General features: G+C 42.2%; 1 protein-coding gene across 26 annotated transcripts in view; it reads left to right on the forward strand.

The window, feature by feature from the left end:
* KALRN (kalirin RhoGEF kinase) overlaps positions 1–27,943 on the forward strand; it is a 694,106-nt gene that overhangs the window by 297,209 nt on the left and 368,954 nt on the right. For all 26 annotated transcript variants that reach the window (XM_055259658.2, XM_055259655.2, XM_055259656.2 and 23 more), the window contains exons 9-10: positions 394–624; positions 16,978–17,100. In XM_055259658.2, the coding sequence (XP_055115633.1) occupies positions 394–624; positions 16,978–17,100 (354 nt within the window). The remainder of the gene's footprint in view (positions 1–393; positions 625–16,977; positions 17,101–27,943) is intronic.

Below are 27,943 nucleotides of genomic sequence, written 5' to 3' on the forward strand. Positions count from 1 at the left end.
GGGACAAGAGCAAGACTTTGTCTCAAAAACAAACAAGCAAAAATTTACCAAGTGCCTACTGTGTGCCAGGCACTGTTTTGGGCATTAGGGGGAGAGCAGCAAGTAGGTAATGTCTCTGCTCTCACAGAGCTGAAATTCAGGAGGGGAGAGAGTCTCACAGACAACTGGCCAGCACTCCAGCAACTCCCCCATCGGGGGATTCCAGCTGCTCTGCCCTCCACCAGGCTGGAGGAGGGGCCCCACGGCAGGTCTGGCTGGCTAGGTGTCTGGATGTGGAATGCCTGAGATTCTCAGAAGGCCTAGTCAGGGACCCTCAGGTAGACACTTCCTGCTTCTCTATGTGCCCTGCCTATTACCTTTTTCCCTTAACTTAAACTTCTCTCTTTCCTGCAGGTCAGCCAGGATGGCAAAGCACTACTAGATGTGCTGCAGCGGCCCCTGAGCCCTGGGAACTCCGAATCCCTCACGGCCACAGCCAACTACTCCAAGGCAGTGCACCAGGTGCTGGACGTGGTGCATGAGGTGTTACATCACCAGCGACGGCTGGAGAGCATCTGGCAGCACCGCAAGGTGCGGCTCCACCAGCGGCTGCAGCTCTGCGTCTTCCAGCAGGATGTACAGCAGGTAACAGGCTCTGAGCCCTGGTATCCATTAGTCATTCTAGGAGGCTGACTGAGCTCAAGTCCCTGACCTAGGTGATCAGGCTTAGGAGAGCCCAGATTTATAGAAGGAAAAATGAAATTCAGCTCTGAACTGCTCCACAGAACCCTACCAAAACACAAAACAAAAACTGGACCTGTGCATTGCATGTTTCTTGCCTAAGTGACTTTATAGACTGGCCTTCTTGCCATGTGGTATTGGAAAGGGAGACTCAGTCTCAGGAACTGCAATTCCTCATAGTCATATGGCACATTTTTCTTTTGTTTTGTTTTGTTTTTTGGAGACAGAGTCTCGCTCTGCTGTCCAGCCTGGAGTACAGTGGTGTGATCTTGGCTCACTGCAACCTCTGCTTTCTGGGTTCAAGCGATTCTTGTGCCTCAGCCTCCCAAGTAGCTGGGATTAACAGTGTGTGCCATCACACCCAGCTAATTTTTGTATTTTTGGTGGAGACGGGGTTTCACCATGTTGGCCAGGCTGGTCTTGAACTCCTGACTTCAGGTGACCCGCCCGCCTCGGCCTCCGAAAGTGTCAGTATGGGTTAGGATTAGAGCCAATATGGCACATTTTTCTTTTGGTGAGCTTGACCCACACTCAGGCAATGATTGCTAGACAGCTTGGGGGTGGGAGGTTATCCAAGCCCTGTTAGGCTTGGACCCCACATATGGTCCGTCTGGGAATCAGGTGGCCTGCCAGAGTGAAGGTGAAGTGGGGTACAGGGACCTTCAGAGGATTCCTTGACAAGGTTGGACCAGGAAAATCAGATTTAAAACCTGGGCTGTTGTTCAGTGTATGTTTCATGATTACAGGTTATTCCTGACTTTATGTAGTTTTTGTGTGTGTGTGTGTTATGACATCAGTTGTGGCTTTTTCCTTTACCACTAATAATAAAGAAATGGTTATGTTTCTGACCACAAAAGGACAGTCTTGCTACAAAAGCCCTTTCAGATGAAATAGCCCATTCTTTTCTCCTTGTACTTTCTCTGTTTCTGTCTTCCAGGGGACCCTGGGATCTTTGCTGGAGGACTAATATACTAGCGCCGGGGGAGCTGGCTGGGAGATGGGGACTGAGATCCAGGCTCACTGTTATCTCCCTCTTAGGTCACCATAGGAGAACTAAAGATGGGCTTAGTTGTCCTGGGATGGGCTCTGCAGAGCTGCAGAGGAGCTGCTGGGGTGGACGGACTTGTGTTCAAACACCTGTTTGACTTTTCTGTGGCTACCATGTAACTCCAGGATTATACACATAAAATAACAATTCAGTCTCCTTTCATTCTTTTGTGGTATCAATCAGGTATAATCCAAGTATAATCTAATTTATCTACTGTATTATATAATACAATGTAATCCATTGTATATTTCCAGTGTAGTGAAATACACATGGAAAATTGAGAGCCAACTGTACATGTCTTTGGGATATTTGTTCCCTTCACAGGTGTCATTAGAGGGGCCTCTGGTGCTGGGTGCCTGAAGTAGTCAGGCAGAGTGGAGGGAGAGTTGAGCATTCTTATCACTGACTGTGACACTGTCTGAATAGCGGGATAGTCACTGTGCAATCAGTCCCAGGAACAGATGGGCCTTCGAGCATGTCCCCACTTCTTGGGCTGCCATAACTCCCCTTGCAGAGTCCTCTTCTGACTGGAGCATCAATTGAGTTATCAGAGTCAACACCTCAGTCCCAGGAGAAATGGGCACTACTGATGTGCTGGCTGCAGTTCTGATGCCCCTGTGGGGCCTGCTGGGAATGGAGAAGTAAGTGAATCAGTTGCCTACTCCTGCCATCTGGAGCTATCCTGATAAATATATCACTCCTGAGTACAGGAGAGCACAGGAGGCAGTCTATGATTGAGACAGAGTGAGGTACCAGCCTCTGAAGGCACAAAGGAGAGGCATTGCTGTTTCAGTGAACTCTCCATTACTCTCAGAGATGATCTGGGCCATGAATTGTGCAATATCCATGGTGTCCTCTTTACCCTCATGCTGATTTTACAGCTGTTGTCCTGGAGAGCTGTAGAGGGGCTACAAGGAGGGTGTGTGAAAGGCCTCCCCAAGGGGAAGGTGGCATTCCAGACTCCAACTATCAGGGAACTGCTGTAATCTGAGTTTTCTGTGGCCACTCTAAACTAAAGCTAAGAAAAAGTATAAAACCACACCTGTGGTTGTTCTGCATCATGCGTTTAAAAATGAGAGCCTTTCTGAAATTAAGACCCTGTCAGTTCATCACTTTCTTGTTTGTAAATCCATGAGCATGAAATCTTTTTCCATTTATTTGTGTCCTCTTATTTCCTTCAGCAGTGGTTTGTAATTCTCCTTGAAGAGGTCCTTCACATCCCTTGTAGTTGTATACGTAGGCATTTTATTCTCTTTGTAGCAATTGTGAGTGGGAATTCACTCATGATTTGGCTCTCTATTATTGGTTTATAGGAATGCTTGTGATTTTTGCACATTCCTGAATTGTGCAAGAAATCAATTGCATTGATTTTGTATCTTGAGACTTTGCTGAAGTTGCTTATCAGCTTAAGATTTTGGGCCGAGACGATGGGGTTTTCTAAATATACAATCATGTCATCTGCAAACAGACAATTTGACTTCCTCTGTTCCTATTTGAATATGCTTTATTTCTTTCTCTTGCCTGATTGCCCTGGCCAGAACTTCCAATACTATGTTGAATAGGAGTGGTGAGAGAGGGCATCTTTGTCTTGTGCCAATTTTCAAAGGGAATGCTTCTAGCTTTTGCCCATTCAGTAGGATATTGGCTGTGGGTTTGTCATAAATAGCTTTTATTATTTTGAGATACCTAGTTTATTGAGAGTTTTTAGCATGAAGGGGTGTTGAATTTTATCAAAGGCCTTTTCTGCCTCTATTGAGATAATCATGTGGTTTTTGTCATTGATTCTGTTTATTTGATGGATTATGTTTATTGATTTGCATATGTTGAACCAGCCTTGCATCCCAGGGATGAAGCCGACTTGACCATGGTGGATAAGCTTTTTGATGTGCTGCTGGATTCGTTTGGCCAGTATTTTATTGAGGATTTTTGCATCGATGTTCATCAGGGATATTGGCCTGAAATTTTCTTTTTTTGTTGTGTCTCCAATAGGTTTTGGTATCAGGATGATGCTGGCCTCATAAAATGAGTTAGGGAGGAGTCCCTATTTTTCTGTTGTTTGGAATAGTTTCAGAAGGAATGATACCAGCTCCTCTTTGTATCTCTGGTAGAATTCAGCTGTGAATCTGTCTGGTCCTGGATGTTTTTTGGTTGGTAGACTATTAATTACTGCCTCAGTTTGAGAACTTGTTATTGGTCTATTCAGGGATTCAACTTCTTTAGTCTTGGGAGGGTGTATGTGTCCAGGAATTTATCCATTTCTTCTAGATTTTCTAGTTTATTTGTGTAGAGGTGTTTACAGTATTCTCTGATAATTGTTTATATTTCTGTGGGATCAGTGGTGGTATCCCCTTTATCATTTTTTATTGTGTCTATTTGATTCTTCTCTCTTTTTTTCTTTATTAGTCTGGCTAGTGATCTATCTATTTTGTTAATCTTTTAAAAAATCAGCTCCTGGATTCATTGATTTTTTGAAGGGTTTTTCGTGTCTCGATCTCCTTCAGCTCTTCTCTGATCTTAGTTATTTCTTGTCTTCTGCTAGCTTTTGAATTTGTTTGCTCTTGCTTCTCTAGTTCTTTTAATTGTGATGTTACAGTGTCAATTTCGGATCTTTCCCGCTTTCTCCTGTGGGCATTTAGTGCTATAAATTTCCCTCTGAACACTGCTTTAGCTGTGTCCCAGAGATTCTGGTACGTTGTGTCTTTGTTCTCATTGGTTTCAAAGAACTTCTTTATTTCTGCCTTAATTTCGTTATTTACCCAGTAGTCATTCAGGAGCAGGTTGCTCAGTTCCCATGTAGTTGTGTGGTTTTGAGTGAGCTTCTTAATCCTGAGTTCTAATTTGATTGGACTGTTGTCTGAGAGACTGCTTGTTACTATTTCCATTCTTTTGCATTTGCTAAGGAGTGTTTTACCTCCAATTATGTGGTCAATTTTAGAATAAGTGTGATGTGGTCCTGAGAAGAATGTATATTCTGTTGATTTGGGTTGGAGAGATCTGTAGATGTCTGTTACGTCCACTTGGTCCAGAGCTAGATATCCTTGTTCATTTTCTGTCTTGTTGATCTGTCTAATATTTATAGTGGGGTGTTAAAGTCTCCCACTGTTATTGTGTGGGAGTCTAACTCTCTTTGTAGGTCTCTGCGAATTTGCTTTATGAATCTGGGTGCTCCTGTATTGGATGCAAGGAAACCCAATGCACCTTTTGTTTTTTATTCTCCCCTAACTCTTCTATCTTCCATGTATGTAAAAGGGCTACTTTCAGGCCCAGATACAGCTGAATTGTGGTGGGAAGAACAAGGAGTCACTAGATTCTTGCTCTTTCTGGGAGATGCAAATTTCATTCTATCTTTTCTTAGCTAGACCAACTGTTTTCAGAGCATCCCCTGCAGGCAGGCCACCTTGTTTCGCCTCCCCTTCTTCCTCACTCTCCATTTTTTGCAAGAATGAGTCTATCTGATAGCAAATCCTAGACAGACCACACTCTTTGATAGAACAGTAGGTAGGATCTGCGAATAAAACACAAACACAGGAATAGTCTCCACTGATTGTTTAAATCAAATAATTCCATGTTTTTGTCTTTTAGTGTGACTTTAACCCTCCCACCCCCAACTTCTATTTTTTAATTATAAAGTAATTTAGTTTTCTGTAACAAATAAAAAATATATCAGTTGACAGAGGCTGAGCACGGTGGCTCATGCCTGTAATCCCAGCACTTTGAGAGGCTGAGGCAGGAGGATCACTTGAAGTCATGAGTTCAAGAGCAGCCTGGCCAACATGGTGAAACCCCATCTCTACTAAAAATACAAAAATTATGCAGGTGTGGTGGCATGCACCTGTAGTCCCATCTACTCAGGAGGCAGAGGCAGGAGAATTGCTTGAACCTGGGAGGCAGAGGTTGCAGTGAGCCAAGATCGCGCTACTGCATTTCCAGCCTGGATGACAGAGCGAGACTCCATCTCAAAAAAGAAAAAAGAAAAAAAGAAAAAACACGTCTATAAAGTGTTTTGGCACACCTTCTGTGTGCAAAGCCTTGTGCTAGAAGTTTGTGGTCTCTGCCTTTGAGAGTAGACACATACACCCAAGGATATATTAATGTTACACAGCTATCTATGTTCAGAGCCAAAAACAACCAAACAACAATGAGCTTATTAGAGTCAGGGCAGAGAGAGTTCCCTCTTGTTGGGGTGTGCTTTGCACTGGTCCTTGGAGCACAGGAAGGGGAGATGGGGGTAATATTCTTGGGAAAGACCAGAAAGCAGAGAACTAAGTTATAGGCAGGGCACAAGGATGAGAAAGTCTAACTGGACACCTACTCGTGGCAGCGATAATGGAAGGTGAGGCTGGAAGGGCAGGGAGTGGTCTTGTTGGTGTGAGTAGGTCAGTGACACATTTGAGGCTCCTATGTCTTGTTTTTAAGCAGTATGATCAGGTGAACTAGGGAAGGGCAGTGATGTCAGAATATATCTGGCTTGGTGACTTCCATTCTGAATTAATAAAAATTAACATTCATTTAAAGTCCATAGTTCCTGTACTACAAATAGATTGTACCTGCTTCCCTCAGTTTTTCTGAAGCCTCAGGTGGAAAATTACAGCTTTTACTATGTCAGTGGTAGTTTGTCAAAGACTATCTCAAAGGGATTTGACTGTAATTTTCTTTTTTTTTTTTCTTTTTTTTTTTTCTTTTTTTTATTATACTTTAGGGTTTTAGGGTACATGTGCACAATGTGCAGGTTTGTTACATATGTATCCATGTGCCATGTTGATTTCCTGCACTCATTTGGACTGTAATTTTCTAAAAACCCAAATAGTCAATCTTTTACTAGCTCGATTGACCATAGTCTCTTAATCATACTAAAACAGTTTGGTCATTGTATAATCCAGCCAACAGTTTTGCATAACAGAAGATGAGCACTTCAGGTTGCTCTCAGAAGGAGTAGTTATTAAAAAAAAAAACTGACCAGAATGATGTCAGGTCTAGAAACTAACTCTTCCTATAAGAAAGAAGGATTAAAACATCTAAAAAGGAAAGGGTCAGGGCATATTCTGCACCTCATTAGATCAAGGAATGCACTCATGGGGGAACCATGTGTGCAACAGGTTACTTGATGGGAACATTGAGAAGGGGATTCAAATATCAGAGCGATGGTTGGAGTCCAACCCTGAGATTTTGTTACTGAAACTAAATGTGTCTTTGGAAGTCATATTGTTCAAAGCTCAGGATTCATCACCTTTATGAGTAAATATGATTGAATATCTAATCTCTTCACTTGGCTTTTGTTTAATCTTCCATCACTGTGAGGCAGATGATAGTTTTGTTCCTGTCTTTCTGATGGGGAAATTAAGGCCTAGAAAGGTTAAGTACACTTGCCTAAGGTCATGCAGCTAGTGGTAGATCAGGGATTGAATTCCAAGTTCACCTAATATCAAACTCCATCCTCTTAGCCTCTCTACTATGCCATATACCCTATGATGGGTGATGGGAATAAAAGACACAGATCATGCCCTTGAGAGGTTTATAATTTAGTGCTAGAGTATCACTGATCAAAGTGTCCTGATCAATTACTTGGTCCCACAGGATGAGACTTGCCTAACATCATATAGCTGCTGACAGCTGAGATTGATCCTCAAACTACCTGTCCGGTAAGATTCAAGATGATAGTCCTTCTCATACCCCAAAACGCTTTTCCATATGCTTTCTCTATAGCTATTTATTACTAACACAAATTTCCCCAAAACAGACACTACCCATTCTCATTTATTTTTCACAGTCATAATTATGTTAACTTAGCATTACTGATGCTATTCTTTGCAGCATATATCTTGAATAATATCCATCTGCCCTTGGTCATAATTAGCAGTTTTAAGGTTCTCAAATAAGTTTTTTGATGGCGATAATATAATCAGTCAGATATTTTTCAAGTAGATAATAGGTGATTCTTTGGGCAGAGTGGGTGCCCGGAAAGAGCACAAGGCTGAGACTCTGCTGAGTTGGTGCAGATCGAGAGGGAGGCTCCTGCTTGTTGGGGTTGCTTTCTGATTGAAATGAAGAGAGGGAGGAAAACATTCCCATTTGCCTTTTTAGTGTCTCTGATCTTAGAGGAAGCACTCCATCCCTTTCCCTGTGGTAGGAGGCTAGTACAGAAGTCTATGGGTTCTAGTCCTCTCCATGTGTTCCCTAGTCTCTGCAGGGCTGGGGAATGAGCTAGAGGCTTGCCTCTTGCATGCTCACACCCTTCCTGCCAGGAACCTCATAGGCTCCTAGTACCTCTTCTTCCTGGTTCCCCATTTCCCATACTATACCCCAGCCACTCTGTTCTCTGCCCTATTTTCCTTCTTGCCTCTCTTCCCTTCCCCACCATAGGCTTCTCCCTTGGTGTTTACTTCGGTATTTATTTTGATTTTATGAATGCAAACTCTGTCCTGACTGAAGAGTGGTCCTTCCACAATGAGCACCTGGGCACTTCATCTGGCAGGAGTAGGAGGCTAATGGGGCCTGGGGAGGCAGTAAGAAGTCTCTTGCCAGGAGATACTGAAACTCAGGGCTTTATTGATCCACAGCACTTTTTAACATGTTTAATGTCCTCAATTCCTTTTTTATTGTTATATTAACAAGTGATAAGACAGTCACCATCTAAGGTATCTTTTTTATGACAATCCCTATCCTTAGCATGTTCTTGATCTCAACATGCTAATTCTGGTGCCTTGAATACTAGGCTACAGGATAAAGAACTCACACATGATTATTGACGAGACGCTGTTGAAGGATTTTGTGCAGAGGAGACATGTAATCAGAGTAGAGGTTTGAGGAAATCTAGTGCCAGTTGGGGGCTGAGTTGGGGTGGGGGGAGACTGGAAACCATAGGCATGGTGTGTGGCCATACAGCATGAATGAGGGTAATGGGCAAGTGTAGGTTTGAGAGCTTTTATGGGAAAAAAAATCACTAAAAATTATTTTCCATTTGTTACAGAAAATGAGGGAGGCATCACATGTGAATATGTAACTATATTTTTCAAAGTGTGATCCTTGGACCCCTGCATTAAAATCATCTGGGCATAGTGGAGGACTTTTTAAAAACAGATTATCAGGCCCTGTTCTACATTTCTTGATTCAGAATTTGGGAATGAGATAGAGCCTATAATTTAAAAAGAACCCCAGGTGATTCTTAAGCATTCTGAAGTTCAAAACTGCTGGCAAGAGTTTGAAGCCTTAGTGTTAAAAAGTATAGTGCCTCCAGAAACAGACAGCAAGGCACCAGGCAGAGGAGGTTCTCTCAGAGAGGTGAGAGGACCCAGCCTCTCCTCTGCTGGGAGGGGACGGGTGCAGGTGGGCTTTGGCTGGAGAGGCCCAGGGTTAGGGGCAGCTGAGACTTCGGGTCTCTGGACCCTCAGCTGGCTTCCACCCAACTTCAGGTCTGCCAGGAGACAGGATTGCAGCTCTCAGTGGAAGCACAGTCCGTACACCTGCTAATGAGTTTCTGCTGATCCCTCTCAGAAGAATGATGGCTTCTCCTGCCATAGCAAGACATTTATTTTGATCATACTTGTTCCAAAGAGCGGATGGAAAATGAGTTGCTAATTGGGCATTTCAAGTGGTGCCTGCGTGCTCTCCAGTTGCAGCCAATGGGGAGCTGGGTGGTACAGGCTGCTTAGGAGCTGCTCCCCTTCAGAACTAGTGCTCAGTGTGCTGTGTGAGGAGACAGAAATAATGATGTAGTAGACTCTCCTGAGTGCTCTTCACACTATGTGTACTTGAACCTTTAACAGAACAAAATGTCTTGTAGATGCCTGATGGCATATAAGTGATCCTTAATTTACATCAGAATAATGGCTTTCTAAATGTAGGGGGCTGAGGGCTGAAAGGTAGGAATTAAGAGAGGATAATTCTTTAGTTTACCTAAAACATCAAGCATCTTCTTGTTTTACCCTGTGGATCAAATTATGACACAAACTGAATAACCTATTTCAAATAAGATGACTTATCAGAGAGAACCAGGTGAGGGATCAGAGAGGTGAGATTCTGATTCCACATGTTTGCAAAACGTCTCCATTTCTTTTCATGGGTTTTGTTCTTCCCACTCAGGAAGTTTTCAAATTATATTTGTTATTCACTTACCCATTTATTCAGCAAATACTCTGAGAAGAACACAGCAGCAAATCAAATGAACCCCCTGTTTACATAGAGCTTACAGTCAGGGGGGTGGAAATAAAACAGAACCCAAACCAAGCAAGTATGCCATGTGTCATATGGTGATAGCTGGTGATGAGTGAGTGGAGAGCTGAATGAATGAGCAATGAGGACGTGTTTAAGAACAGGTTCTGGGACTGGGCACTGTGGTTCACGCCTGTAATACTAGCACTTTGGGAGGCTGAGGTGGGCGGATTGCCTGATCTCAGGAACCCAAGACCAGCCTGGGCAACATGGTAAAACCCTGTCTTTACTAAAATACAATAAAATTAGCTGGGTATTGTGGTGTGTGCCTGTGGTCCTAGCTATTCAGGAGGCTAACACATGAGAATCACTTGAATCCAGTAGGTGGAGGTTGCAATGAGCCATTATACTCCAGCCTGGGTGACAGAGTGAGACTCTGTCTCCAAAAAAAGAAGAAGAGGTCTGGCACATGGAATGGTACTTACAAAGTCCTTAAGACCAGAGTGGTTTCCCATGAGTTCAGATGCATTCATGGCCACTATACAGAGATTATTTGTTAATAGTTCTCTTCAAAAGAACATTTTCCAGCCAGGCATGGTGGCTCACACCTGTAATCTCAGCACTTTGAGAGGCAAAGGTGGGTAGATCACCTGAGGTCAGGAGTTCAAGAGCAGCCTAGCCAACATGGCAAAACCCCGTCTCTACTAAAAATACAAAAAATTACCCAGGCATGGTGGTGTGTACCTATAATCCCAGCTACTCAGGAGGCTGAGGCAGGAGAATCGTTTGAACCTGGGAGGCAGAGGCTGCAGTGAGCCAAGATCACACTACTGCACTCCAGCTTGGGCAACAGAGAGAGACTTCATTTCCAAAAAAAAAGGAAAAGAAAAAAGAAAAGAAAATTTTCCCTTCTCCTTGGCAGTTAGAAAAGACTGTCTTCTGTGCTGAAACGCATTGCATCTTGATTGTATGCTGGTTGGAATAAACACAATTAGATGAGGAAGAAAGGGGGTGATTAGGGAATTATGCATAATGGCTGTTAGGTTAGCTTTCAAATCTAGTTGAGGATGTGAGCATCTCTTTTGGAAAAGACTGTTCTTGGAAAAGACTACTTTCTGGTTGAAAAGTCAAGACAGAGAAAAGAAGAAGATCTTTACAAGCTGTTACAAGACTGACTGCCTGCTATAGTGGCAAGGAGCCTGGGCTCACCTGCGTTGTTATCATTCCTGAATGGGGTGGCAAAATTCCTCTCAAGATGAGCAGGGCAGGGACCTCGGCCACATATGCATGTGGCAATTCGTGGCTATAAACAGTCATTGTGTATCTTCCAAGTGCAAGATGCAGGCAATGATGCTGTGTGGTAGAGGAGAGGGAAGGGTAGCATACAAATGGTGAAAAACCCATGCTCTTTACATCCCTCTAAGAACTAACTACCTGCCAAGTGGGGCAGTGGAGAAGGTGGAGATGCACAAAGAGAGAACTTTGAGTGCAGACTGAGATAGAGTTACAGTGGGAGTGTAGAGCAGGAGATGTTCACTCCAAAGTTCTGCATTAGAGGGGTCAGTTTGAGTTCAGTTCAATTAAACATGTCTTAAGCAACCACTCTGTGTTGAGTACCACACTCTGTCCTGGGAGTACAAAGAGGTTGGAGTTTAGTGTGAGAGACAGGCCTGTGGGCAATAATTGTAGTTTCAACAGAATAAGAGAAACACCCACTCCAGCCTGGATGGGTTATTAAGGAGTTAAGGCTTTCCATAGCCAATGATTTTGAGGCAGAGCTTAAAGGATAAGTAGGAGATAGCCTGGAAAGTGGGTACACAAGAGGAAAGGATATGGAAAATGAAGGGAAAAACAGAGCAAAACTTAGGAGATGAGAGGCAGCTTTTAGGGTGTTGGGGGGTGAGGCAGGAACTCACTAGAGGTGGGGTTAAAAGGGGGTAGAGCCAGGCATAGGGGACTTTGTATGTCAAGGTAAGGGGCTGCTCAAAAAGTATACCCCGGTGAAAAGCCCTTTTGAGAATGCATGGGTTAATTTCATTTAAGTCTGAGGGTATGCCTTTATTTATTTATTTATTTATTTATTTATTTATTTATTTATTTTTATTTGTATAAATATACGGAGTCCAAGTATAATTTTGTTATATACATAGATTGCGTAGTGGTAAAGTCAGAGCTTTTAGGATATCCATCACCCAAATAACATATATTGTACTCATTAAGTAATTTCTCATCACCCACCCCCTCTCCCTTTCCAGTGTCCATTGTCTAGCACTCCACACTCTGCATCCATGTATATGCATTATTTATCTTCCACATATAAGTGAGAACATGTGATATTTGTCTTTCTGTGCCTGACTTGTTTTACTCAAGATCATGGCCTCCAGTTCCTTCCATGTTGCTGCAGAAGACATTATTTCATTCTTTTTATGGCTGAATAGTATTCCATTGTTGATATATACCACATTTTCTTTATCCAGTCATCCATTGATGGACACTTAGGTTGAAGTTATGTTTTTAAAATGGATGTGGTATTCCTAACTGTTTTATTATTGGGATTCAGCTAGATTAACAATTTATAATTTATTTTTAAGCCTTAGTGTATAAATTACTTCTTTGAAACTAAAGGCACATCTTTCCCAGAATCTGATTGACAACCATTATTGAGTACTATTTCCCATTCCAGTTCAGGGGCACAAATCACTGTCACTTATGCCCCTGAGTATCCCTTTCCATAGTCATTCTCAGAACAAGAGTATGAGCGTGGAAAGGGAAAAAAATCTTAAGAAAAAAATATGTTATGTCTGTGCTACCCCTCATAACTCATTCACTCCCGTACCAGTGACTAGTTCTACCTTCCACTCAGTTATTCAAGACATGCCCCTGGGGACCAGGCTTACCACCTGCCTCTCCGTCTCCCCCATAGCCAATTACCAAGTCCTAGCAATTCTTTCCCCCTGCCTGTCTATCTATAGACACTGCCATTGGCCTTGCCTGGGTCACCATCACCTCTTGTCAGAATTTCTGCCTCCTGTTTTCCCTTCTCTACTCTTGCCTTCTCCAGTTTATCCTCCACGAAGCAGTCAGAGCAATATGTATATACATTTGTTTGAGACAAGATCTCACTCTATTGCCCAGGCTGGAATGGTGATATCACAGCTCACTTCAGCCAGGAACTCCTAGGCTCAGGGGATCCTCCCTCTTCAGCCTCCTGGGTAGCTGGGACTGCAGGTGTGCACCACCACGCCTGGCTAATTTTTTTGTATTTTTTGTAGAGACAGGGTTTTGCCATGTTACCGAGGCTTGTCTCAAATTCCTGGGTTCAAGCAATCCACCTGCCTCTGCCTCCCAAAGGGATAGGATTACAGGCATGAGCCACTGCACCTAGTCAGTCAGAGCAACAATTTTTAACTGAAAATGAAAAGTGTCTTTATCCTCCCTGCAGCCCTTCAGTGGCTCTTAGGATGAACACTGGATTCTCCCATTCAGCACACCAGGGCTCACCACAATCTGGTCCTGCCTTTTCAGGGTCCATTTCCTACTTATCCTCTATGCAAGCCATGCTGGTCTTTTCAATTCCTAATTTGGTTAAATCCTACTCTCTCTCAGATCTCAGCTAAACCTCACTTCTCCTGAGAAACCTTCTGTGACTCCCCAGAGAAGATGCATTTGGCTGTTGACGCTTTTCACCTTTGCAATGAATGATGAATTGTGTGATTTAGAGTCTAGTGCTTGTTACCCCTATAGACTGAGTTCTCAGCATCAGGCCATACCTGCCTTGTTTACTGTTGCACCCCCACCTCCAGAGCTGCTCTAGTGCCTGGCACTGTGGCACAATAAGACTATTAAATAAATATCTGAATATGTGAATACTTATATACCCACACATGCTTCTCTGCTGCCTGACAAAAACAAAAAGATAAAACCTCCAAAGTTGGAAATGCTCAAATACCAAATCAGAACCATTGATAGGTATGAATGACTATCATGCTGTATACCTTATGATTGGTAATTGAGTATTTTAAATATGCCTTGCAGATGAAGAGAAACTATTCAGGAATAAGATTATAAGGAGTACCTTGATGGGTGCTTGTACTTAGGTAGAGTCCAGGATTTGACTAGAAAGTCAATTTATTCTTTAACCAATGATGTTCAGATTCTGGGGCCTTGTTCATCTTAATGGAACACACTAGAAACTGACAAATATCCAGAATCTCAAGCCACACATAAATTTATAGCAGGTAATATAATTGTCAGGCACTGCTGGTGCCTGCTCAGGAACATGTTTCTGTGCTGCACAGGATCTGCATGGAAAGTCAGATTGTACTCCCAAGGTTGGAGGACATGGAATCAGGGTCCAGACAGTGTGTGGTCTAAACACGTGTATCACACAATGATGGCTCTAAATGAACTGTCTGAAACAAAATAGTCAGAAATTAGAATCTTTAACAATACTTCATATATTGACTATGTTTATCTAGCCTCAAGTACTTTTTCAGTCTGGATTACTAAAGTAATTTTGTTAACTTCCTAAATTATTTGCTTTTTGATTTGTTAAATTGATTTCTGCATAGCTCCTGAACTTCCGTCGAAATTGCACATATTTTCCCTACAGCTTCAATTCTAATGGCAGAAATTGGACTAAATGATGACACTAGAGCATCACAGAGCAATCAAAGTTATGTTAAAATGAAGTAAAAGCTTCTCAAATATGAAAGAAATAGGTTTTTAAGTGATGAAGGCATAGCCAATTAAGTAAAACTGTCACTAACTAAAAATAAATTGACATTTTAAAGAAAGCAAAGTAACTTAAAAAGGAAACAAATTGCCTTTAAAAAAATATTAAAAAGTTGTGAAATCGTTTCTGGGGAGTGCAAACACTGTATGTGGGTGAACTAGTAGATGAAAAATATTCCTCTTCAACCAATTTGCTTCAGAATAACCAATTTTCTTAAAGCTAGAGATAAAAAACGAAATAAAACAAAAATCATGAAAACATTGCCAGACAAGCAGGTCATACTTAAGTGCTCAAAACTAAATTTAAAAAATTGTGGTCTGAAAAATCTGTTATAAATTCCAACACATTCATAAATGACCACTGGTAGTTCTTTTATTTGCAAAAAATTATCCTCAAACCTCAATTTGTTTTCAAAAGGGATTGATGGAAGTTTATGCATTAAAATCCTAAAACTTTACTATACTTGGCACCTAATATATGGGAAACTTTGTGACTACAAGCATTTGCCTTTGACCTTGCATGCTGAAGCGCATAACTCCCGTTACAGTACAGAATTGTGAGATCTAATTGTGGCAAGCCAAGTAAAAATACACTCTCCTGATTTTTTTGGTTGAAGTTCCACCGTAAGTAATTCTAGAGAAATGTAGGCTCTTCTAAGAGAGGAACATGTAAAGTTCCTTGCAGTGCTGCCTTTCAGTGTTTGCAAAAGGTAAAAATCCAGCACTACCACAATTTCTTTTTAGGGCTGTGCCTCCAGAATACTTAAAATATGCATATTGCCGGAACATATTATAAAGTGTTTAAAATCTCCATAGATAATATTTAGATGAATTCATTTTTTATTTATAAAAAACTTTTTTTCTTCATGATAATGGACAATTACTCCACCTGTCTTCATTAAGTGGATATTTGTTAAGCCTCATTTTTATATTCATATGTACCTTTCTCTGAACTAGCACAATCACGATGTGGGCTTTGTGATCCTGTCACCAAAGACTTTGAAAATGTTCATACCTTGCACACTGCAGATATTAAAATATCCCAAATGTCAGAGAACTCCCATGCCTGTAGTCTATGGAATGATTTGGTTTTACCTCTGTTTGCTACAGGCCCATCCGTTTGAGACACAGGAATGAGTTAAACCATCCTTTTAAATAGACCTAGTTCATCTAAACCATTTTCCAGTAAGTTTTTCCAAAATCTGGAAAGGCTAGTACATCATTAATCAAATGTTTAGTTAATGGTTAATATTGCAGGCAGTGAGTGGGCTCACTTGAGTTTTAGCAGGATCTATAACAGGTGTGTCTATGCTGTAATTCTGATTTAATTGTGGTCACCTGATTTACTGAGCAGCAACTCTTCAGAGATCAAAAGATGATCTCTGGATGCACACATTTTTGTTAGGCCATCTGCAAGAATGCAAAATGGGTATTAAAGGCTTTCGTCCTCCCTGCACGTCAAGGCTTTTACTAAGGGATTTCCATCCTGCCTCTCAAGTGCCCCTCAGGAAAACTTGTTTTCCACCCTTCTTAGCATCCCCTCTCTCTCACCCCTCCATTACCCAGGCTTCTCTGTTCCAGTGTCTCTAAATATCAAGGAAACTGTCTTGAAGCCAAATCACTAGATCTTTAGCCTGGAAGAACATGAAGTTTCCACTGCTTCCCAAGAGACTCAGATATTAAAGGACTTAGGATGCAAACACTTTATTTGTTTGTTTAGTTGGTTGGTATTGATTGGAGGAGGGAGATGGAAAGAAGTCAGAGGGGGCTGTTGTCCTAGTGGTCAGATATCATGGGCATCTAACTGGGGACTGACTACCCTGGACTTTGCTTTCAAGATTAGGAAGGGGAGTCCCAGGAGCACAATGAGGCAGGATCCCCATGACTGGTCGCCATTGCTGTTTGTGTTCTTATGGCAGCGTGACAGATGAGTAATGAGGGCCAAGATGCTGCCCAAACTGCTACTACCTAATTTCCTGCCAATATCTTTATGTGATTGGGTAGAAGTGGTGAGGGGGTTAAATTGTGCCTGATGGTCTGTGTAGCTTGTTTAAAATAATGAACTAAGAAAATGGAAAAAGTAATGGAAGGATAATATGGATATCAAAAAGGATAAGTTGAATTTAGGTAAGGGTGGGACTATCATATTGCCAATGACAGTAATGAAATCCCATGGACTCACAGTGGATTGACCATTTCCACCTGAACTGCTGCTTTACAACTGGGATGGGATATGGAGATGGTTAGGACTCTAGCAGTTGCACATGTTGTCATGTGTCTTTCCTTCTGCTAGGAAGTCATTGTTGCTGTTATCCTTCTTTGACCAGGTGTTGGACTGGATTGAAAACCATGGTGAGGCCTTTCTCAGCAAACACACTGGAGTTGGGAAGTCCCTACATCGAGCCCGGGCCCTGCAGAAGAGGCATGATGACTTTGAAGAGGTGGCTCAGGTGAGAAGCTGTGTGTTTGTGTGTGTGTGTGTGTGTGCGTGTGTGTGTCTAGATGAGGGAGACCAGGGCTGCGGCTTTGGTGTTTAGTGAGGCATGCTGGGTTGATAACCTGTGGCTGCTGGGCTGCCTTCCTGCCTGATGCAAGGAGTCCTTTGTCTTCTTTTGGATTCTAGGTGAGTGGTAAAATAGATGCCCACATTTATGGTCTTTCAAAAAAATCTTCCTGCTGGTGTGATCTAAAAATGCCTTGTCCACAAGGTGGTGCTAGCAGAAGGGAATGACATTATTAGATTCCTCATCACCCCAGGGCTACTGCTTATGATTGTCACTGCCAGTGAGTGAGAGCTAAAAATCAGTCCCAGCTCTATTTACAAAGCCATATACCTTCCAGGACCTGGAGAAATAGGTGGCACCTGCTCACCAGCCATGCGCTCACAGGGCTGAATGTGCACAGAGAACCTGCCTTGGTGTCATTTGTACAATATTTAAACTGCCATTTATATAATGTTCAGTCTTTTAGCTGAGCTGCACACCTGATCCAAAAAGGGCACCATTTTTGAATTTATACAAAGATGTTGTATGACAGGCCCTGACCATTTGTCTAATAGTATAATTGTTTTAAAGTGTTTTTGCTCAGAGCCTCCACCTCAAAAATGTTATCTTAACTCTGTTATATTTCTGCATTGGGGAGTTTTCCAAATGGGTCCTGAAAATTTTCATTTTCGAGATGAAATACTGCTCTCCAGTTATTTTATCAGGTGTGATCAGCTGCCATGTAAAACAAAATAATGAAGAATAAGGCAGGGAGGGTGCCCATATGGGACAGAGGGGTGGGTGCAGCTGAAGGAGTGAGGATGACAGAGCTAGGTTTTGCCATATCACTGCTTTAGCCAGAGCTGACTTCAATCCCACCAGGCAGACAGCCCTCAATGTGGGCCCCACTTTGGGCATTGTACAGAGCCCTAGGCCTCACCCAGGGAGGCTCCCAGCCCCAGACAGACTATGTGCTGTGGATGCAAAAAGAGATGGCATGTCAACAACCAAGCAAGAACAGGAAAGTCATGGAGCATTACTGCATCTCTAGGGGAGCTGCAAGCATATGCTGAAAAATGAGAGAGGCCTTATAGGAGCCAGAAAGACTATGTCAGCGGCGACCTGAGCCCACGGAATATGGGTGGATTGGACCCAACCTGTGGGATAAAGAAAGCCTCATATGGAACCCTTGTGCAATGTTGATGAGAATGTAAAATGGTGCAGCCCCTGTGGAAAACAGTGTGAAGGATCCTCAAAAATTAAAAATAGAAGTACCATAGATCCAGCAATTCCACTTCAGGGTATATCCCTAACAGAATTGAAAGCAGGGACTCAAACAGATTTTTTTTTTTTTTTGAGACAGAGTCTCGCTCTGTTGCCCAGGCTGGAGTGCAGTGATGTGATCATGACTCACTGCAACCTCTGCCTCCTGGGTTCAAGTGATTCTCCTGCCTCAGCCTACTTAGTAGCCAGTATTATAGGTGCCTGCCACCACACCCGGCTAATTTTTTGTATTTTTAGTAGAGATGGGGGTTTCACCACATTGGCCAGGCTGGTCTCGAACTCCTGACCTCAAGTGATCCACCTATCTCGGCCTCCCAAAGCGCAGGGATTACAGGCATGAGCCACCGTGCCCAGCCATCAAACAGATATTTATACACTCATGTTCACAATATTCAAAAGGTGGTAACAACTCCAATGTCCATTGACGGATGCATGGATAAACAAAATGTGTTCTATTCATATAATGGAATATTATTTAGCCTTAAAAAGGGAGGGAATTCTAATATATGCTACAACATGGAGGAACCTTGAAAACATTATACTAAGTGAAATAAGCCAGTCACAAAAAGGACAAATATTTTATAATTCTACTTTTACCTAGAGTAGTGAAATTCATAGAGATGGAAAGTAGAATGGTGGTTGTCAGAGGCTGGGGGGAAGGGAGGAATGGGGAGCTATTGTTTAATGCAAGCTTATCCAGCCCATGGCCCATGGGCTGTATGTGGCCCATGATGGCTTTGAATATGGCCCAACACAAATTGGTAAACTTTCTTAAAACATTATGAATATTTTTGCAATTTTTTTTTTAGCTCATCGGCTATCATTAGTATATTCTGTGTGTGGCCCAAGACAATTCTTCTTCCAATGTGGCCCAGGGAAGCCAAAAGATTGGACACCCCTGGTTTAATTGATAAGAGTTTCAGTTTTGCAAGATGAAGAGTTCTAGAGATGGATGATGGTGATGGTTGCACCACAACACTGTGAATGTACTTAATACCACTAAATTATACACTTCAAAATGGTTAGAATTGTAAGTGTTATATTGTGTATATTTTACCACAATAAAAAAAAGAAAGCCTCATAGCCAATGAGGACCTTCTGCAGAATGAGGTGGACTTTGCCAATGTAATAGACACAGATCCCAATGCACCTTATGATGGACAAGATGCAGCACAGATCCACAATATCTGGCCCTGGGTCATTCCTCTCTAGGCTGTTAAGGGGCAAAGGATGGGAGAGGGCCACAAGTATCCCCTGACTGCTGAGAGTGGAGGTTGTAGTACGTGGGGTGGTCTGTTGGAATAGAGCCATCCCATAGCTTTGGTGCTTCTGCCTGTGGGCTGTCCTATGGCTCAGCACTCCTCACTTAGAAAGGACATCCCCAAAGCCACCCATAGCCCTGACCCAGCTCAATCTTCCTTGCTCTCTGCCTGATATGGCCTCAGAGGCAATGCCAACCTTGGTTATAGGCCCATGTTTTGGTTATAGGCCGCAGTTTTTGCATTTTATTACAACCATTCAAGATCCATGGCCATACCAGTCCCATTTTTCCCAACTGTTCCTCTACCTTCTCACTGATGCCTGATATTCCTTTCACGTGGGACAATGCCTTTCCATCAGCAGCAAAGACACATGAATTTAAATTCATGCTAAAGAAAGAATGGACACATTTTTGAGAGCTTATGTTTCCATTATATACCTTGTCTTATACCAATCCTGAATGATAGGTAGTATTTGCCTTGTTTTATAGAAGACAACACAGAGGCTTAGAAAGTTCTTCCATGTGCCCAAATCATCCAGCTTGTCAGGGGCTCTACTGAGATTCAAACCCAGGTCTGTTGGATTCCAGAGTCATGTTCTTATCCTAATTCCATGCTGTCCCTCCTTATTGAGGTATAGGAAGTGGGCATAAAACTCATTTCTGACTGCCCATTTGCTTATGGGAAGTGTGGGACAAAGAGAAAGGGAGTGAGGGTGGGAGATGTTGCCACCCTTATTGACATCCATTACAACTTTCCTCTGGCCCTTCCAATGAGTAGTCCACTGGCATAATTCACATCTCCCTGACTCTGCTTTCTGATAAGACTGTATTTTTTTTGAAAGAGAAGACAGAGTTCTAACTTCCAAAAGGCTCATGCTTTTAGGAGGAGTGTTTGCTCTGGAAAGGAGAAAAGCAGCTGTAAGCTACAAAGGGAGCACTTTACCTAGGGTTTGTGAGCCATCCCATTACCCTGAAATTAGCCTCCAGAGCTGAATCTTGTAGTTGGGGAATTAATCCTGCCTTATTCCTTCACCCCCACTCTGGGAGATTGAGCGGCCCAGCATCCTGGGATTGTTAGTCCACATAGGAAAACCAATGCTGACCACAATGAAGGCAGGTTGACTGTCAGTAGCAGCCTGTCTGAGACCTGCTTTGTTCTGTACAACGTGATTGCCATGTTTAGGTGCTGAAAATGGGGTAATCTAGCCAGGAAAGTGATCTTTCTCCCTCGCTTCTGCTGTCAATTAGATGAGGGCCACTGGGAGAAGAGGAGTGGATTTAATCAGGAACTGAAAAATTCTCGAGTAAGAAGAGCAATGGCAGAAAGCCAAAGCATGGACACTGTTGTTCTTTGTTTGGGTTGCTGTTTATGAGATGTGTTCAGGAAGGCTATATATGCTGTGGGGTAGGAGCCTGGGGTAACTTATAGGCAATACTCTAAAGGATCATGATTCTGTGAAGGGACCTCTTTCAGCCTTATCATTTAGGATTCCTTTACCTGAGGCTGATAATGAGAAAGGAATTCTGAGCACCCATTCTCTGTACTTAGGTTCAAAAAATTGTCTTGAATCAAAGCAGAAAGACAGCTATTACATCTGTCACAGGTCCTGGAAATTTGTCCTTCTGCAAGGAAGAGCAAGCCCTCAACAGAGGGAATGGCTACCTACGGGGAGGGGTTGAGGCAGTGTAAAGCCCCTGAACAAATACATTTCCACCCTTGGGATAGTGGAGGCATCTGTAATTCTTACCAGTGGTCAGTCTTTTTAGTAAAGACATTTAGGGCAGCTATTAAAATAGACGTAAATGATATCTTTGAAGAATTTATGTGGCAATCCATTATCCTTCATTAAACTTTAACTTTTGTGTTTAATAGCTCTTGAACAAATTTTAAACAAATTCTTCAAATGCCATTTGAAGATGAATTAAATATTTGAGTCCTCAGTTCATCCTGCAGATGGCACTCTTTGAATGGCTGACATAGAAGCTGAGCTGACTGGGGAAAGGCTTTGCAGTCATGACAGCCTCCCCAGGGAGGAATCCAACATTCTGAGTGAAGGCCCGGGAAGGGATACACCAGGGGATCTGTGTCTACAGTTTTCTAGTCCAAGCTGCTGAGGTTGTGTGTGCTCAAATAGAAGACCCGGGCACTGGCGGGGACCCCTCTTGGTCTTTAGTCAAATAATGGACTCAGTTTGCCTATAATCTCACCAAATGACTCAGGCCACTGAGTAGTTTTTAAGAGACGCATATTTTTTGTGGCACATTAGGTGTCATCAAGAATATAAACAAGTGTAAGTTGGAGTTCCTGCCCATAATAGGATGGCTATCAGGGGATAGATGTGTCCATGTCTGCCTAGGTGGTAGAATAGAATGTGGTACTGTTATATTGTCCTGAGATATTTGCTATTACGAGGTAGGCGAGTATTCAAGTGCCTGTGGTTTACATAACAGCTGTGCCTGCTCTGTTAGTGGTCTGCTTTATGGCCTCATTATCTGAAATGCCAGATTTTCTGTATGCTAATTTAGTCAAAAATTAGCAAGCGTTTATGTTCAAATATATATTATCTAAAGCCTCAGAGCACCAAATCACATTTAAGCAGCTAGACATATTAAGTAGCATTAGTGTAACATTTTTGAAAGAGCAGACAATTTAAAGAAAGACTTAAATAGAAAAACATGGGCACAATTAAGTACTTTATTCAGTAATCTCTGGTTACTTGTTTCGCTATCCAACCCTTGTGGTTTTTTGTTTTGTTTTGCTTTTTTATCAAACTTGACTAGAACACACTCTAAAAAAATCATTCTGAAACTGGAAACCATCATTCTCAGCAAAGTAACACAAGAAGAGAAAACCAAACACCTCATGTTCTCACTCGTAAGTGGGAATTGAACAATGAGAACACATGGACACAGGGAGGGGAACATCACACACCGGGGCCTGTTGTGGGGTAGGGGGCTGGGGGAGGGATAGCATTAGGAGAAATACCTAAATATAAATGACGGATTGAGGGGTGCAGCAAACCAACATGGCACATGTATACCTATGTAACAAACCTGCACATTGTGCACACGTACCCCAGAACTGAAAGTATAACAATAAAAAATAAGAGCTATTATGAAAGAAGAATTAACAGAATGAATGGATAATCCAAACAAGTGGTAAGAGGAAGAGTCAATGATGACAAATGTTCTGAACTCTGTAGGCAACTGCATTGTGCTATCTTAATACTTTGTTGACTTAGTAAAACTGGAACTATAAAAAAAATCATTCAAAATAGGTAAGAATAGAGGGAAGGCTTTTTAGTGGATTTATCAGTGACCTTGCCTACTGAAGATACTCTGAGTACAATCAGCAAACCTACCATAGTAATAAGGGCAAAATAAAATAGGATAATCCACAGAGATGGAAAGTCTGTGCCCTCAGAGTTAGACAATTGCCCTCATCAATTTGCATTTCCCATCAAGTTTCTTTGTTGGGCACTGTGAAAAGTTAGAGTTCCACAGTTTCTGTCTTGAGGAACTCAAAACCTAATTTTAGAAAATGCATCAAACATGTTCTAATCCTCTAAGAAATTCTGTGGCAAGAAAGGAGGCATAATGTTTGCTCCTTTAGGATTTTCAAGGGGCATTTCTAGTGAAAGCTACTTCATCTGGCAATTCAGTTAATATGCAGTGATGCAGTGACCTTCAAAGTAAGTTCCTTCTTTCTCTTCTTGCTAGAGATGATGACCAATTATAGCAGCTGCAAATGCACGCAGAAGGAAAAGGTGGGAGAGCTTAAATAGATGCTTTTTCACACTCTAGCTTCTTAGCAAGGATGAAAGATTCTTAGGCAAATGAAAAAAAAATAGTGAGGAAGAAAGCCAGGAAAATGCAGAAAAATTAATGTCATGAAGTGGGCAAGTGGAGGAATGTGAAGCAGCAGAGAAATAAAGGATAATCTTGCCCTTTGGATCTTGCATGACACGTTTCCCGTTGGAGTGGATTCAGAACCTTCCCTCCCTGGAGCCCTAGGGAGAAGTTACTGGTATGAGCTGATGGGAGACCGTCTGGTGATCACACTGAGGATGAAAAAAGATGTTATATCTTGTGGATAACTTCCAGTCAGGGGTTTTGAAGGTCAGTTTATGTGGATATGATGTAGAAAATTGGGAGAGGGCAGGAGCCAATATCCAAGATATTATAGAGAGCCTACCATGAACCTTTTATTAACCCCATGAACTGTCACCCATATTTGCTGCTTCCTTTGGGGAACAAATGGCACATTCGAAAGAAATTGGGGCTTTATTCCTAATGACATAAGTTCTGAGTAACAAACTGAAAGATTTGAAAGCACAGGTGGTGTTTTTGTCTCTCGTTCCGTGTGATGACAGTAACTACAGCAAAGAAGGGAAGCTTTGAGAAACAAATGCCTGCCTATGTAGATGGTGTTTAAAAAGTTCTCTGGACTGTGTTCTACAGAGCCAGGATGATGGGCTTCTGGCAAGGGATGGAGTGCATCTTGTAAGGACTGGGAAGGATATACATTGGCAGAAACCTTGATGATCTCTATAGAAAGATTTAAATGAATTTTAAAGTAGACGGAGAAAATTAACCCAGTGAAGCCAAAATCAGATATGTCAGGCTTTACACAGGTGACATAGAAAAAGTGTGTTATAAATAAAATGTGCTTAGATAACCTTAGGTTTCAAAAAATACCAAGAATACAGGTTGCAAACAATATTTTTAGGCTTCTTTATAAATAAACCAACAAAAGGCATGTGTAACAAGTAGTGCACTTAAACTTTTAACACAAGAAGATAAATATAATAGGTAGTCCTGAGACCTCAGGATATTGAGCTCATAACTAGAAAATGGCAATAGAAGAGAATTCTTTGCTGAAAGGACTTGTTCTAATGGGAGGAGTGACAGTGTATCAGGATGCTTCACATCTATATGAAATCGACAAACCTGAGGGTAGAACCTTATGCAGAAACAATATGAAGATAAGAGGACCACAGAAATGAGCCATCATGTTAGTGGAGAGGACCATAGTCTGCTCCATCAAATGGAAGATATAGAAAATGCTGTTCTGAGATTATTTCAATTCTGGTCAAGGAAAGCTATGGTTATAGTGGGAGTCCTCAAGCTCCCTGGAATCTCCTGGAAAAATTTGTGATACTGTAAATGAAATCAGTTAAGTAGGTTAGAGCAAAGGGTTCTGTGTGGTAGAATGTGAATCACTGTAGAAAAGTTCAAAAAAGTATAGTTTGTGTATAAACTCCCAAGAACTTTGACCTGTAGATGCAAGGATTTAGACTTTATTCTTAGAGCAGAGAGGAATGTTAAAGGCTTTTAAGTGATAATATAAATTAAAATATAGTATCTAAGCCAGAGAAATAATAATTATACTGTCACTATTTAGATCACATGTGGAAAATTGTGCCTAATTCTGGAAAATATATTTTTAAAAAGATATTGACAAAATACACCACAATTGTTGGAAGGCTACCAGGATTGTGAAGCTGAGGTAACTGGATATGTTCTGTTTCAAGTAAAGAATGTTTTATGGAAGGCAGGGTGATGGGATTGATAATTGAAGGCTTCCTATAGATAAATAAGAGTAAAAGGTATAGTGAAGCCAATTTTAGCTTAATTCAGGTGTAACTTCTAACCACGAGTTGCTGTTTCATGAGCTGTCCAAAACAGAGTGAAGTGCCTTGTGATATAGTGTGCTTCTTCTCACTGGAGGTTTTCTGATACAGGCAACCTTTTTTTCCCTAGGATTAAACACCTTCATCTCTCCCATCTTTTTTTGTTGTTGTTGTTTTTTTTTTTTTTTTGAGACAGAGTCTTGCTCTGTCACCCAGGCTGGAGTGCAGTGGTGCAACCTCAGCTCACTGCAATCTCTGCCCCCCAGATTCAAGCAATTCTCCTGCCTCAGCCCTCCAAGTAGCTGGGATCAAAAGCATGAGCCACTACACCATGCTAATTTTTATATTTTCAGTAGAGACAGGGTTTCACTATGTTGGCCAGGCTGGTCTCGAACTCCTGACCTCGAATGATCTACCTGCCTTGGCCTCCCAAAGTGCTGGGATTACAGGCATGAGCCACTGCGCCCAGCCTCTCCCATCTTAAAAACAAATTAATACAAATACAAGCCACCACGAACAGCTTCTCTGAACTCCACTTTCCGCTCTGTTTCTCCTTCCCTTTGTAGTCCAAGTTCTTGATAGAAGAGTTTATATTTGCTGCCTCTACTTCCTCAGCTCCTCCATTCCCCTTGACCCCTGCCATTGGCTTTTGTTCTCTCTGTCCCACTGAGGTTAATCTTACCAGGGACTCCAACAGGAGTCCCTGGATTTTATTTGCTAACTTTATTATTTATTGCTAAATCCAAAAGACACTGAACAGTTTTTTTTTTTGTTGTTTTTTGTTTTTTGTTTTTTTTGAGATGGAGTTTCTCTCTTGTCACCCAGGCTGGAGTGCAATGGCGGGATTTCGGCTCACTGCAACCTCTGCCTCCCGGGTTCAAGCGATTCTCCCGCCTCAACCTCCTGAGTAGCTGGGATTACAGGTGCCCGCCACCACGCCCAGCTAATTTTTGTATTTTTAGTAGAGGCAGAGTTTTGCCATGTTAGACAGGCTGGTCTTGAACTCCTGACCTAAGGTGATCTGCCCACCTTGGCCTCCCAAAATGCTGGGATTTACAGGTGTGAGCCACCGCACCTGGCCACTTAACAGGTCTTAATTGACTGTTCTGAAGCATTTGATCCTGTCACCCACTTCCGCCTTTTAAAGCCCTCTTTTTCCAAGCCTTCCTTGGCATCGTGCTCCTTGGTTTCCTTATGACTTTCTGGCTGGTCCTGATTAAACTCTTTTCCCTTTTCCCCAGGATTTGTTCCTCAGATCTTCTCTTCTCCCTTTACACACACTCCCTGAACAATTTAGACTCTCTCTCAGTCTCAACGGCCACGCCTACTCTGATGGCTTCCAAATCCATGTCTCATCTCTAGTTTCACCCCTGGGTTTGATATTTATAAACCCATTGGCTCTGTGGACACATCTATTGCAATTTTCAGGGGGTTCCTAAACTCGGTGTATCCAAAGTTTATTATATCACCTCCCACCCCTTCCGGTGTGCTCTTATTCCTGCATTCGTTATACCAGTGAAGACCACCAACCGCCCACTTGCTTGAGCCAGAAACTTGGGAGTCATTCTTGATTCTTCTCTTGCTCTTCCTCATCATTGAGTCTATTGCAAAGTCTTATTGATTCTGCCTCTTTCGTGTGTTTCTTTCCTTCCATCCCCGTTGCCACTGCCTTAGATCAGAGCCTCATTATCTCTTGCTTGGAATACTGCAATATCCTGTTTTCCCTGACTCCAGTCATTGTCTTAAATCTATCCTCACGCTGCCACAACAGTGGCTTTCCCCAGATGCAATCTCATCATGATCTCCAATGGTTATGGAACCTATAGATGGCTCCCCATCAGGATAAAGTTCAAACTCTTGATAATATAAACCCTTTATGACCTGCCCATTACTTTGTTTGGCTTTACCTTTTACCCCTCCTGTGTTCCCTCTATCCCACCTTGTACTCCTGTTGTCCTGGAGTTTTCCTGAGCATACCATGCTCTCAAGTCTCAATGCTATCTCCTTAATCCCTCTCACTCCTTTAACTAACCAGCTCCTATTCACCTTCAAACACTTGTCTCAAGTATACCTCTTCTAGGAAGCCCTCAGTGGCCTCCTTGGTTTGGATTGGATGCCCCTTTTCTAGTCACCTAGTTACTCTGGTCATATCTCTATTATGGTAGTTAGCACAGTGCCATAATCAGTTTTATGCTATCCTCACTATCTGGCTGGACTGTGACCTTCCTCAGAGCAGTAATTTTTTCTCAGTCTTTTTAAACCAATGCCTAGCACAGTGGTGACCCTGACATGCAATGGATACTTAAAAGATAAACGAATGAGTGCTATGGAATGAATGCCTTTGTTGGGCAGATATCAGGCCAGATGATCTCTGAGGTCCGTCTCAACTTTAAGAATGATAAGAGAGGTAGATAAGATGAATATCTATAAGAACACAGGCTCCAGAACCACATAACCTGGAACATAACTGAGTACTCTTCCTGATAGAATTAGCAAGACTGCCCTGTGCTGGGGGTCACCCTGATTAGCCCCAGCCCAGGGTCTGGCACTTTAGAGGAAGCATCTTTTGAGTCAAATTTTGAGTGAGTTCTTTGGACTCTTTTGTATTTTTTTAAAGAAAGCTAAAAAAGAA

Source organism: Symphalangus syndactylus, chromosome 21 (genome assembly GCF_028878055.3).
Source record: "Symphalangus syndactylus isolate Jambi chromosome 21, NHGRI_mSymSyn1-v2.1_pri, whole genome shotgun sequence".
NCBI lineage: Eukaryota > Metazoa > Chordata > Mammalia > Primates > Hylobatidae > Symphalangus > Symphalangus syndactylus.